The 14,758-nt window shown below is 38.8% G+C and overlaps 1 protein-coding gene across 4 annotated transcripts in view; it reads right to left on the minus strand.

The window, feature by feature from the left end:
• The window catches only part of Ecpas (Ecm29 proteasome adaptor and scaffold), a 154,344-nt gene that overhangs the window by 50,693 nt on the left and 88,893 nt on the right, over positions 1-14,758 (minus strand). For all 4 annotated transcript variants that reach the window (XM_045146666.1, XM_045146662.1, XM_045146650.1 and 1 more), the window contains 6 exons: positions 13,694-13,743; positions 12,618-12,684; positions 12,403-12,525; positions 6,120-6,223; positions 1,879-2,002; positions 216-296 (listed from right to left, as the gene is read on the minus strand). In XM_045146666.1, the coding sequence (XP_045002601.1) occupies positions 216-296; positions 1,879-2,002; positions 6,120-6,223; positions 12,403-12,525; positions 12,618-12,684; positions 13,694-13,743 (549 nt within the window). The remainder of the gene's footprint in view (positions 1-215; positions 297-1,878; positions 2,003-6,119; positions 6,224-12,402; positions 12,526-12,617; positions 12,685-13,693; positions 13,744-14,758) is intronic.

Here is a 14,758-nt window from a genome sequence, read left to right on the forward strand (position 1 = left end):
GTACGTTTGCAGCAGCAAGAGGCCCTGGTGCACCCACACTCTCTCTTCCTTCTTTCTGCTTGCAAATAAATAAATAAATAAATAAACTTTTTTTAAAAAAACCACTATTAAAAACAAGTGATGCCATAACAAGGATTTACCTATTTAAAAAAATGCATGTCTTTGTTCATGGTGCTACTTTTTATAACCTTTACAGAAAAAAATGAAAGTCCTACCTCTCCAAATGCTGCTGGATTAAATGGAAGGACAGTGGTCCCAGTCATATATTTAACTGGAGTTTTCATTCGATGGGAAGCCTTATAAAAAGAAACACAAAATAAACATAATTAAAATAATACATGCCCTTCTTCAACTCAAAATAACTGTATTTCTAGATCCACTATTGTCTTTCCTAATGAAAATCTTTTCCTAATGACTTTGCATGCCCCTCACAGGCTAACTGGCATGTTTCATAAAAACTGATCAAAGAATCACTAATGTAAACAGTGAGACAGTCAGGGCTGAGAATTATGGTTGCCCATGCTCTGATTCAGCAGCAGAAAACACTGTGCAAAGCAGAGATTAACAAAAGAATATAAACAACTAAGACAGAAAAAATCTAAACTGCTACCTAAGCATCCATAAAGTTAGGGTATAGTTGGTGCTCTTAAAACAATTTTTAAAAAGAAGATGGCTTAGCAGTTATGGTACTTTCCTGCAAAGCCTAAGGACTCATGTTCAACTCCACAGGTCCCACATAAGCCAAACATACAGTGACGCAAGATCCAACATGTCACACATGCACACAAAGTGACACACGCGTCTGGAGTTCCATTTCAGTGGCTGGAGGCCCCAGCATACCAATTATCTCTCCCCCTCTCACATTTAAAAAAAAAAGGCCAATCTGTTAGGCTTTCCTTCAAAAATAAAAAAGAGGGGCTCAGGCGTGGTGGCACACACCTTTAATCCCAGCACTCTGGGAGGCAGAGGTAGGAGGATCACCATGAGTTCAAGGACACCTTGAGACTATATAGTGAATTCCAGATCAGCCTGAGCTAGAGTGAGACCCTACCCAAAAAACCATAAACAAGCCAGATGTGGTGGCACATGCCTTTAATTCCAGCACTTGAAAGGCAGAGGTAGGAGGATTGCTGTGAGTTCAAGGCCATCCTGAGACTCCATAGTGAATTCCAGGTCAGCCTGGGCTAGAGTGAGACCCTACCTCAAAAAAAAAAAAAAAGAACATAAAAGAGAGCTGGAGAGATGGCTTAGTGGTTAACATGCTTGCCTGTGAAGCTAAAGAACCCAGGTTCAATTCAATTCCCCAGTGCCCAAGTAAGCCAGATGCACAAGGAGGCGCATGTGTCTGGCTGGAGGCTCTGGTGTACCCATTCTCTCTGTGTCTGTCTGCCTTTTCTCTATCTCTGCCTCTCTCTGCTTGCAAATAAACTAAAATAATAATAATAATAAATTAAAAAGAGGGACTTAGGATATAGCTCAGTAGCAGAATACTTGCCTAGAGTGCCTAAGAACTTGGATTTCATCTCAAGCATGTAAAAACAATAAAAAATGTAAAATAAAATCACAACAAAAAGGTACATTTTTAAGTATGTTGCATGCACACTCAAGGAAAAGCTTTTCACAATAGCCAAAATGCTGACAAGCATAGAGGAAATTAGAAGTTATTCAGATTTAAGTAAAACAAAGAAATTACATTTAAATCCTATTTTTCTGCTTATTTTGTACTTCCCTCTTCCTGCATATATTAACATTACTAGGAACCTAGCAAATGTCATTTAAATTTATTGATATTTTTTATTTTCAAATGTTTATCCTTATTCTTTATTTTTATCATCCATATATACATTTCAAAGTAATTACCTATAGTTAAAATCCTACCTTTTCTTGGATATAATACACCATTTCTGGAAAAGAAGGCATCTGCTTATAAGCACTTTCTTTATTGTTTCTGCCAGGAAGACACCTTAATACTCGTTGTGCTTCTCCATGAACTTCCTCTCGCCTTTTAGAAAGACAAATAACAATAAAAATGCACTTCACTGGGCTAGAGAGATGGCTTAGCGGTTAAGCGCTTGCCTGTGAAGCCTAACAACCCAGGTTCGAGGCTTGATTCCCCAGGCCCCATGTTAGCCAGATGCACAAGGGGGCACACGCGTCTGGAGTTCATTTGCAGTGGCTGGAAGCCCTGGCGCGCCCACTCTCCTCTCTGTCACTCTCAAATAAATAAATAAAAATACAAAACCAAATTTAAAAAGAATACACTTCACCAACTACAGAGTGATTGTTTGAACAATAAACAAAAATTTGATTTGGGGGCTGGAGAGATGGCTTAGCGGTTAAGCGCTTGCCTCTGAAGCCTAAGGACCCCGGTTCAAGGCTTGGTTCCCCAGGTCCCACGTTAGCCAGATGCACATGGGGGCGCACACGTCTGGAGTTCGTTTGCAGAGGCTGGAAGCCCTGGCGCGCCCATTCTCTCTCTCTCCCTCTATCTGTCTTTCTCTCTGTATCTGTCACTCTCAAATAAATAAATAAATAAAAATTTTTTTAAAAAAAATTGATTTGGCCGTAGGGTTGTGTCAAAATGTCTTAAGTATAGTTTTGGCTACATAAGCAGCCAACAAAATGTATTAAAAAGAATTACATTCTTTTAGAAATGTAAGATTGGAGGCATTTGGCTTAAATCTTTCATTTCTATCCACCGGGGTCGGGGGGGGGGGGGGGGGGGAGAGACAGGTTACTACCATGTGTGTACTTTACCCTTGATAAAAGAAAATCATGGTCTAGAGACATGGCTCAGTGGTTAAGATGCTTGCATAGAAAGACTAAAGACCCGAGTTCAATTCCCCAGTACCCATATAAACCCAGATGCACACGGTGTTGCATCTGGAGTTCATTTGCAATGACTAGAGGCCCTAGTGCACCCAATCTCTCTCTCTCTTTTCTCTCCCCTTCCTCTCACCCTCTCAAATAAATAACAAATAAATAAAACATAGTTTCAGAAAGTAAATCGTGCACAACAATAATACACACTTTAAAACTTATTAAGACTGTTCTATGACTACATATTCATCTAAATTCTTAAGCCTCTACTGTAATTCAGCTACAATTCTGGAAAATTGCAAATGATAAATGGTACTAGTGTATAAAATCGTAAAACCTGAGCTGGAGTGATGGCTTAGTGGTTAAAGGTGCTTGCCTGCAAAGCCTAAGGACCCATGTTCTACTCTCCAGATCCCATGAAAACCAGACGCACAAAGTGAGGCAAGCACAAGACTGCACATACCCACTAGGTGACTTAAGTGTATGTGGTTCTATTCCAGTGGCTAAGGCCCTGGCGTGCCAATTAATTCAATCTCTCTCTCCCCCTGCCTTAAAAAAATAAGTGTAAAAAACTATAAAACCTAGCCAATTTCAGACTACCAAGAGAACAACTTCAAAAGCAGTCTTATTTAGGTATCATAAAGATCTTCGGTTTAAAAAAAAAAAAAAAACTGGCAGGGTGTGGCGGCACATGCCTTTAATCCCAGCACTCAGGAGGTAGAGGTAGGAGAATTGCCATGAGTTCGAGGCCACCCTGAGACTCCTAGTGAATTCCAGGTCAGGCTGGGCTAGAGTGAGACCCTACCTCAAAAAACAAAACAAACAAAAAAACTAATAGAGCTGGAGAGATGGTGCAGCAGGTAATGTGCTTGCCTGCAAAGCTTAAGAACCCAGGTTTAATTCCCCGAATCCATGTAAGCCAGATGCATGGTGACACATGCATCTGGAGTTCATTAGTAGGGGCTAGAGACCCTTGCATGCATATTCATTCATATTCTTTCTCTCCCCCTCTCTTCTGTCTCTCCCTCTAATAAATAAATAAACACTTAAAAAAAAAAACCTTAATAGACAGTCATAATGGCTCATGTTTATAATGCTAGCACTCAAGAAGATGAAATAAGAGAATGACTGTGAGTTCAAGACCAGCCTCGGATACAGCATAAGTTCCAAGTCAGTCTAGGCAAGAGTGAGACCCTTCCACAAAAATTTAGAAGTAAATAAACCCAGAATTGCAGCCAGGCATAATGGCTCACACCTTTAATCCTAGCACTCAGGAGGCTAAGATTGGCAGACCACTGAGTTCAAGTCCAACCTGAGCTACAGACTCTGGCTCAAAAAAAAAAAAAAAAACCTATTATTTCCCTCAGAATCTGGATCTCAAAAACTGAAAGAAAGAATAAAGTTTCAAATTGCCATAAATGTTCACTTAATCCAAATCATTTTAACTAAAGGAGGAAAACTACCAAGATAATTAGGTCTTGGTTTGGTATTGTACATAAAAACATTTTTGGCACTCTGAAAGAGAAGAAAAGCATACTGGGTCTAAACTTTGCTTTATTCCCTAAACATAGATCTTTCGTGAACATAAACTGCTACCTTATTTTCCCGGCTCTAGGATATCTGGCCTGTAGTTGAAAGGCTAAAGCTCAAGAAATGTGATGTCAGACAAAGGTCCCCTGCATTAAGATTAACAATACAAGGACACTTGAACCAAATCTAAACATAAATGAATGAAAATAACGGGCCAATTATCAGAAATCAAAAGTCAGGACCAGGGCATGGCAATTCCTGTGATGCTCAGTTAAAACGTCAATCAAAAGAAACCAACAAAGGGCTGGGGAGCTGGCTCAGCAGTTAAAGGACTTAGTTGAAAAGTCTACTGTCTCAGGCTTTATTCTGCAGGACCTATGAAAAGCGGCTGCACTAAGTTGCACATGCGTCTGAAGTTCATTTTCATTGTCAGGAGACCCTGGAGTGCTCATTTGCTTTCTCTTCTCTCAAATAAATTAAGTAACTAAAAAAAATTTTTAATGAAAAATATATTCAGTATATGGGGGTGGCAATAAGGGTATATAGCTGGGTTGATTAGAATAATGAAACAATTATTAAGGAACTAACAATTTCAGAACAATGGACCATAAAATTTTATGAAAAGGATATTCAAATCATCAAAAGATCCAAAATTTTATTAAAATTATTCATCACCAATAATGATACTTTAAAATATAAGAATCTCATTTTAAAAAAAATAAAAATTCTAATGAGTAAATACAGTAACCGTTTAACAGTATAACATATTTAGAAGGCTTCAGGGATCTTAAAAAGTCACTTATTATAAGATACACAATAGTTGGTAAGATTAATATGTACACATATACCTCATCATATAAGTATAGGTAAAGAGCATATCTCAATTTTGAAAATATCTGAATGATTAAAACATAATCATATACTCTAAGGCTAGGAGGATGCCTCAGCAGTTAAAGGAGCTTGCTTGCAAAGCCTACCAGCCCAGGTCAAAATTCCCAGTACCCACATAAAGCTGAGTACACAAAGTGGCATGTGTGTCTGGCATTTGTTTGCAGTTGCAAGAAGCCCTGATGTGCCCTTTCATGCATGTGCTCTCTCTCACACTGTCCCATGCCAATAAAAATATATTTAAATTATGACTCTTACACTCTAGAAAGGTAGTAACAGAATTCAGTAATATTTGCCCTACCTAAAAGGCTTCATTAAATATAAAATGATTATCCATCCAAATTTTTTTCCTTATATAAGGACTATTTTGAAAGATGTGTTTCACATGTACAACTATATATTTGCTTTATTTATATTTAACTACTTCTTCAGCATTTTCATTATATGCATATCATATACTATTAATATACAAGTTATTCAACACTATAAATGTAAAGGTATATAAATATTTAGGCATATAACTACTATAACATATTAAGGGCCATACTTTTAACTACTTAAGAAACTGATTCTAAATTTTATAAGACAACTCTGCATGCAAGCAACATAAATAATGATAATTTGCAAATTTGAAATGAATCCAAATTCAAATTAACACTTTTTTAACCTTACTAGGGAGATGGCTCAGCAGTTAAAGATGCCTGCTTGCAAAGCCTGCCAGCCCATGTTTGAATCCCCAGAAACCAAGTACAGCCAGATGCACAAAGTGGTACATGCATCTAAAGTTCATTTACAGCAGCAAGCGGTCCTGGCACACCAATACTCACTAGCACTCTCTCTGCTTACAGATAAATACATAAAAATATTAAAAACCAACTCACGGATCTCCTGCAGCTAGTAGAAGCAAATATCTGGAAGGTATATGATCTGAGGGAAACACCGTGCTGGCAAATTTCACAGCAACTTGTCGAACTTGAACTTCAGGCTATTGGACACAAAAAACGAATACAATTACCAGCAACTCAGTCCAGTCATAAGTCATCCTACTTATAAACGACACAAAATTTAAGTTGACATGTTAATATGTGCCCAAGTCTATGAAACTAAGATAAAACACTTGTTCAAGATCTTACTTTTGGAGAGATGGCTTAACGGTTAAGGCACTTGGGCAGCAAAGCTAAAAAATCCAGGTTTGATTCCCAGTACCCACATAAAGCTGGATGCACAAAGTGGTACAAGTATCAAGAGTTTGTTTGCATTGGCTAGAGACCCTGGCACACTGATTCTCTCTATCTGCCTGCCCCCCCCCCTTCTCTCTCAAAAATAAATAAATAGGGTTAGAAAGATGGCTTAGCATTTAAGCACTTGCCTGTGAAGCCTGAAGACCCAGGTTCGAGGCTCAAGTGCCCAGTACCTACATAAGCCAGATGCACAAGGTGCTACATGCATCTGGAGTTCATTTGTAGTGGCTGGAGGCCCTGGTGCACCCATTCTCTCTCTTCCTCTTTCTGTCTGTCTGTCTGTCTGTCTGTCTGTCTGTCTGTCTCTCTCTCAAATAAATAAATAAATAAAACTAAGCAAAAATAATTTTAAAACGTAAAAAATAAATAAATAGAGCTGAAGAGATGGCTTAGCAGTTAAGGTACTTTGACTGCAAAGTCTAAGGACTCAGGTTCAATTACCCAGGACCCACATAAGCCAAATACACAAGGTGGCACATGTGTCTGGAGTTCATCTGCATTCTCATTCTCTCTCCCTCTCTCCCTCTCTTTCTCACTCTCTCTCCCCCTCCCTCCTTCTCTCTCTCTCTCTCTTTCTCAAAATAAATCAAGGAAAATAAGAAAGAGTTGTCTTAGGCTGGAAAGATGGCTTAGCAGTTAAGGCACTTGTTTTCAAAGCCTAAAGGCCTGGGTTCAATTCCCCAATACCTATGTAAAGCCAGATGCACAAAGTGGCACAGGTATCTGGAGTTTGTTTGCAATGGCACTAGGCTGTGGGGTATCCATTCGCATGCATTCTTTTCTCTCTCTCCCTCACTTCTTGCAAATAAATTAATATCAAAAAATAGCATCCCTGTTCCTACTAGCACTTCTCAAAACCAATAAAAGAAACATTAATCACTTCTGATTAAGATGGCGGCATAGGAATCATGCCAAAGCAGCCTAGGGGAGAAAAAGCAAAAAAAAAAAAAAAAAAAACCCTGCAAAATATACTTTTCTACCAAAAAGTGAGGTATATAAGAAATTACCAACAGCAGCAGATTAGTAAGTGAGATCCAGAGCATCCTGAGCCCACATAGGCAAGCAGAAGAGGCTCCAGCAGCAGTGGCACCAGGTCTGCAGCAGCAGAAGTCGACGGGCCACAGCCACCAGGCTCAGCTTGAGACGCAGGAAAATCCAGGTGAGAGGACTTTCCACTCACACCAGAGCTCATCGCAAACTCAAGAAATGTGAAAGTAGGACCTCAGGAAACAACGGAGGAGTAGATCACGAGGTAGAGGATCATATGGATGAGCAGAACTAGAGCCACCATCCACAGCCCCCCTCCCCCAGCGCCAGCAAGCACCACAGACCTGGGGAAGGGAGATCGCAGTACCCAGCACCAGCGAGCAGAGAAGCGATCAAGCGACCCAGTCATCCTACTTGAATCCACAGTGCACCAAAGTGGGACAAAAGCAGGAGGGCAGCATAACTGAGACCAAAATCATTCCAAAAGGTAACTGGGATTACACCAGGTCAGTACAGATCAAATAAGCCTGGTATACAGGCCTGAACCGGAAGTGCTAAATGCACCTTCCATATCAGGATAAATTATATGTTAAATCTGATGGATGGTCAGATTTTCCATTCTTAAATAAGCTTGTTTTTGTTGCTTCTTAACTTGTAGTGGCTTTGTTTCCTCTTCTGTTGTTCATTAGGGAAGGGTTTCACTTGGTCACAAGCTGATTTGGAACCCTCAACAGACCAGAAATCTTAACCTCCTAGTTTGATAGGATTAAGGGTGTGGGGCAACACAGACCCTAAGGGACTGCGTCTTTGTTAGAGGATCTCGTCATAATACCTAATCTTGCATACAAACTCTGTACTGTTTTTCTTTGAATATGTACATTGTTTGGTTAAATTTTAGAATCCGCCTGTATTTTGTTCCACTCAGCCTACTTGAATACTCTCATAGCAGGCAAACCCAACACCAACGGTTACTTTTATAGATACTCTTAGAGTCTTAAGAGACACACCTAGCACCTTATGCTCCTACCCTGAAGATATATAACAACAGACTGATTGATACATTTAATAATACTGCAGCTAACCTGAAAAGCCAAGAACTAAATTCATCCAAGATGCAAAAATATATACAATATAACACAAAAAACACCAAAAGTCAAGACAATATAAATCCACCAAAAGGTATTAATGCATCAGAAATGACCTCCAGTGAGAATGAGTTAGAGGAAATGCCTAAGAAAGATTTCAAAAGAATGATTATAAATATGCTCAAAGAAGTCAAAGGAAACCAAAGGAATGAAAGAGGAAATCAAAGGAATTAAAGAAGACACAGGAAACCAATTTAGTGAAATAAAGAAGTCAATACAAGACATAAATAAGGAAATAGAAATAATAAAGAAAAACCAGTCAGAGCCAGGCGTGGTGGTGCATGCCTTTAATCCCAGCACTCGGGAGGCAGAGGAAGATTGCCATGAGTTCGAGGCCACCCTGAGACTCCATAGTGAATTCCAGGTCGGTCAGCCTGGGCTAGAGTGAGACCCTACCTCGAAAAACCAAAAAAAAAAGAAAGAAAAGAAAAACCAGTCAGAATTACTAGCAATGAAGAACACAGTTAATGAAATAAAAAACTCTGTAGAAAATCTCACCAGTAGAATGGATGAAGGAAAGGACAATCTAAACTAGAAGACCAGGTGGCAAATCTAATCCAGTGCAACAAAGCAAAAGACAAACTAATAGGAAGGTATGAATGGGAATTTCAAGATCTTTGGGACACTATGAAAAGATCAAACATAAGAATTCAGGGTATAGTAGAAGAAGAATTTCACTCCAAAGGCATAGTAGGCGTGTTCAACAAAATGATAGAAGAAAACTTCCCCCAAACTGGGAAAGAGGGAGCCCATGCAGATATACAGGAATCCTTTATAACACCAACCAGACAAACCTTGGAAAGAACCTCTCCTTGCCATATTGTAATTAAACTACCAAACATACAAATAAAAGAAAATATATTAAAAGAAGTCAGTAAAATCAAGTTACCTACAAAGGCAAGCCCATCAAGATTACAGCAGATTACTCAACACAAAATTAAAAGCCAGAAGGGGGCTGGAGAGATGGCTTAGCAGTTAAGTGCTTGCCTGTGAAGCCTAAGGACCCCGGTTTGAGGCTCAATTACCCAAGACCCACATTAGCCAGATGCACAAGGGGGCTCATGTGTCTGGAGTTCGTTTGCAGTGGCTGGAGGCCCTGGTGCGCCCATTCTCTAGTGCGCGCGCTCTCTCTGTTGCTCTCAAAAAAAAAAAAAAAAAATTCAAAAAAACAAAAGGATCTGCAATCTGGCAAGCCATTGTGGAAATGAGTGTGGAGATTCCTAAGACAGCTAAAATACATCTAACATATAACCGAGCTATAGCACTCCTAGGCATATATCCTAAGGACTCATCTCATTACCTTAAAGAGACTTGCTCAACCCTGCTTATTGTCATTCAATTCACAATAGCTGGGAAATGGAACCAGCCTAGATGTCCCTCAACTGATGAGTGAATAACGAAGATATGGCACATATATACAATGGAGTTCAACTCAGGGGTAAAGAAAAATGAAGTTATGAAATTTGCAGGAAAATGGATGGATCTGGAAAGGATTATACTAAGTGAGGTAACCCAGGCCCAAAAAGCCAAATATCATATGTTCTCTCTCATATGTGAATACTAGCTACAGATGACTGGACTTCTGTGTGAGTAGGAAGAAAACTAAGTAGCAAAGGCCAGTAAGCTAGAAAAGAGATATGAAGGGAAGAGAAAGGAAGGGAGGGGGTACTTCATATGATGGTATTGTATATATGTAAGTAGAAGAATAGATCAATGAGGGTGGAAAGGCCCAAAGTGAGGTCAGGGGGAAGAGACTGAGTAAAGAAAAGGTACAGGAAGGGCTAATCAAAATCTAAGAGGATATAAATAAATCATATGGAAACCTACTTTTTTGGACAATGGAACACTCAGGAGCCGTAGATTGTTGCTAGAATATTTTCAGTGCCAAAGATGGGATACCTTCCAGTGAGTTGTTGGCCAGGGAGGTCCCTGATGCTCCCAAAACATTACAGGCCATTGCCAAGGCCCTTGGTTTCCCACCAGGAATAGATGGTAAGACCCTATTGCTGAAGACTCCACATACTTGGGCTGCAAGGTCACTGAGAAATCCTGCTGAAACTGAGCTGATAACCTCCTCCATGTAGACCAGCTGACTGAAAGCTGGAAGAAGCCACACTGCATGCAGTTCAATGGGAGAGAGAGAGAGAAATCACCAATGAAGATACTCAACAGTGGACACTAAAAGTCTTAAATTTTGCCAGCCAGGCCAGATGAGCCAATGGGTGCAATAGTGGCATGTCTGTCATGGTGGAAACCAACTGCCCTCTAATTGGACTGGAGGCCTGCTCCATGGGGGGGGAATACATCCCTGATACTGAAAACTTAAAACGGGTAGTCATGAGCCCTAGGGGTGTAACTTATTCTGCTGTCTGGCTAAATGTATATACTATGCTTATCAAACTGCCCAGTAAGCACTTCTCTTAATGGTCATACCCATATATTAATACTACTCTCACTTTGGGTAGAGAACCTTCTCTTTTCAGATGGCAGTGACCTTGGAATGACTCAGAAGGCATCATGGTGCTGGAAAGAAGTGACAGGAGTGCCCAGCACTGCAATCTCTCTATCACGCCTTCCAAGGTTCAGGGTCTGTCACAGAAGAAGTGGCGGAAAGAATGTAAGAGCCAAGGGAAGGATAGGACTCCTTATAATGTGTTCCCCCCAGACACAAAATGGCCTGGATATCCATGATCTCACAATGTCTGACACTACCTACACAAGACCATCATAATAGGAGGAAAAGATCATGGCATCAAAATAAAAGAGAGACTGATTGAGATGGGGATGGTATATGATAGAGAGTGGAGTTTCAAAGGGGAGAGTGGGGGGGGGATTACCATGGAATATTGTTTAGAATCATGGAAGTTGTTAATAAAAAAAAAAAAAGAAAGAAATCATGTCATAAATATAATCAGCAAATATACCAGTTTGTAACCAAAGTAGTTAAGGAAAAGAGCAATCCAAATTTCCTTCTAAAAATTATAAAATGTAAAGTTGAGAATATAATATAGCTCAGTAACAAAGGACCTACACAGGAGTAAAACCCTAGGTTTAATTCTTAGAATTTAAAAAAAAAAAAAAAGTGTGGTGGTACACACCTTTAATCCCAACACTTGGAGGTAGAGGTAGGAGGATCATCATGAGTTCAAGGCCACCCTGAGACTACATAGTGAATTCCAGGCCAGCCTGAGCTAGAATGAGACCTTACCTTGGAAAAAAAAAAAAAATTTTTTTAAAAGTACTGCTATCATATGTAGCAATACGGGTAAGTTAGAAGACTTGTTAAGTGTAACATGACAGGCACAGAAAGGCAAATACTATGTGATCTCACTCATATATCCTGTACGTGGAATCTAAGAAAAGTTATCATCTCATAGAAGTTCACAGTAAAGTAGTGAAAGTAGTGGTTGCCACAGTCTGAGGAAAGTAGAAGACAGGAAAGAATCAGGAAAAGCTGGTCTTATAGGTACCAAATAAGATACAAAAAAAAAAGTTCTGGTTTTCTAGTGTACGGTATGATGACTATAGACGGTATTATATTGCATTTCAAAAAAGAGCTAGAAAAAAGGATTTTTAATTTTCCATTGATGAATGTTTCAGGAGACCTACATGCCTACCCTAATTTGACTGTATATAAATGTATACCTTCAATGAAAACATCATATGATTCCTCATAAACATGTACAATTTGTATTTGTCAACTTTAAGAAAATTAAATGCAAAATTTGCATACTACCAGCTATTGCCACACACACACACACACACACGCACGCACGCACACTTAAACCTACCTTTATTAAGTATGAAGCCACAAGTGCCTCCATAAGAGTTCGCTGTGCTCCTTCCAAAGTACTATAAGCTCCCACCATCATAGATAATGCTTCCTGGATAGCAAGTCTAGTCTCAGGTTCTTCCTATAAAGATGAGAAACACGGTGTTTCCCTTCCTGTTGCTCCCCAGGTAAGCATCCATGAAGAAAATATAAACTCACCAGCTGCTTCCCTACCTTACACAGAGCTTCAAAAAGCTGCTGTACAAGAGCTATATCCTTAGTGAATAAATGGGGCATTCGGCTATAAGAAAAGATAAGAATAACATTACTACCATAAATTTCCATAGGATGAAAAAGGGAGAAAATCAAACTACATGAAACATTCCTGAATTCATATTTTCATCTCTCTGAATAAATTATCAGTACCATTCTTTCAGAGCCAGATATTTTTTAATGTATTTAATTCCTCAATTATCTATTCCAAGTAATCTTTGAGTAATATATTTATATATTTTCTAGGTATTCTTACTATAGTATTCCATGCACTCAGATAGCATTTCTAATGTGAACATGAAGAAAAGAGGTAATACCAAACTGCAACTTAAAGTAGACGCTATTATGACAAAGGGCTTTGCCACTTAATGCAACACTCAAGTGGCAGACTGGCTGATCTGGGATCACTTGCATCTGAAGCCAAATCTTCTTTTCCTGTACATTAGTTAGGAGGCAAGACACAAGCCAATACACATCCTGTGTCTGGGGCCAAATCAACTTATGGTGCCACTGGGGACACTCCATCTCTTTTTTTCCCCTACTCTGAAATATAGTGAAGAAAGATGACACCAGAAGGAAATGGAGTAAAGAAAGTCCTGCTGATCAGGAAAAAATAAATGCATCTTTGAAAACAGCAAAGTGAGATTTATAATAGAAACAATATTTTTTAAAAGAATCATTAGATAAATTTTAGTGACCAAGAATATTTAAGGTTACTCTCAAAGGTAACCCATTATGTAACCTATAATTGTAACCTATTTAAGGTTAATCTCTAGGGTAACCCATTATGTAGACCATAATTGTAACCTATTTTGAAAAAATTTGATGACTCCATTTAACATTGTAATATATTTTCAAATGCAAATCAATGTCTCATATCTTTTTCCTAATACAAAGAAGATATTTCCAAAATTATATTGTAAAATATATTTCCTTTCAGAATCATAACAAATTTATTAAAATTGTCCATTATTAAATGCCACATAATTGCTTCATTTTTCAACAAAATATCTCTTGCTTAAAAACAATGCACTCACCTGGAGAGCTTTCCAACAGCAGAATATGCCATTGACAGTAGTTTAGGGTCCTTGAAATTGGAAAGAAATGAAGTAAGGGAGGAGGAGGAGAGAGAAAGGAGGAGAAAAATACAGTAAATAGCAAAACCTTTTCACTGAAATGCCATGCAGTACCTTACTCCTTGACGAACCTGGGTCTCAGTCTGTCTAACCACATGATAATGGCATCTAAACAACAATTTCCAAACCCAAAATTCATCACACAACTAAAAGGAAAAACAAAACAAAATCTTGCATCCTCAACTTGCTCCAAAAGGAAAAAGCATATGTGAAAGGTTTTTCTTTTAGCTGGTGTAACATATTAAGCAGGTCAAGAATATCAAGTAAATTTCTTAGCTGCATGCTAATTAAGACTTCTTAAAATCTTAACTTTAAAAAATATTCACCAGAAATATTAGAGATAGTATGAAAACTAGAGCAAGAAAAAATGAAAATATCCAATCTAAGGAGTCTTCATTCCACTTAACTTAAAGAATCAAAAATTTACTTAGGGCTGGAGAGATGGCATAGCATCTTAAGGCACTTGTCTGAGAAGCCTAAGGACCCATGTTCAACTCTCCAGATCCCATGTTAGCCAGATGCACAAAGGTGTGGAAAGCGTAAGGCAGCACATGCCCACTAGGTGATGCAAGTGTCTGGAGTTCAATTGAAGTGGCTGAGGCCCTGGTGCCCCAATTCTCTCTCCCTCCCTCTCTCTCTCTCTCTCTGCCTCTTTCTCTCTCTGTTACTCTCAAATAAATAAAAATAAACAAAAAATATTTAAAAAAATAAAAAAGAGTAACAATGCAGCCAGGCACAGTGGCACACACCTTAAGTGCCAGCACTCAGGAGGCATAGTTAGAAGGATCACCATGAGTTCAAGGCCAGCCTAGGAGTACATAGTAAATTACAGGTCATACAGGTCAGCATAGAATATAGTGAGACCCTACCTCAAAGGAAAAAAAAAAAAAAAAACCTTAATGCATGTAATTTTGAACTAGTAAAACTAAACCTCTATGAATTAATACTGTTTCCCAATATAAGTCA

Source organism: Jaculus jaculus, chromosome 1, assembly GCF_020740685.1.
Source record: "Jaculus jaculus isolate mJacJac1 chromosome 1, mJacJac1.mat.Y.cur, whole genome shotgun sequence".
Taxonomy (NCBI): domain Eukaryota; kingdom Metazoa; phylum Chordata; class Mammalia; order Rodentia; family Dipodidae; genus Jaculus; species Jaculus jaculus.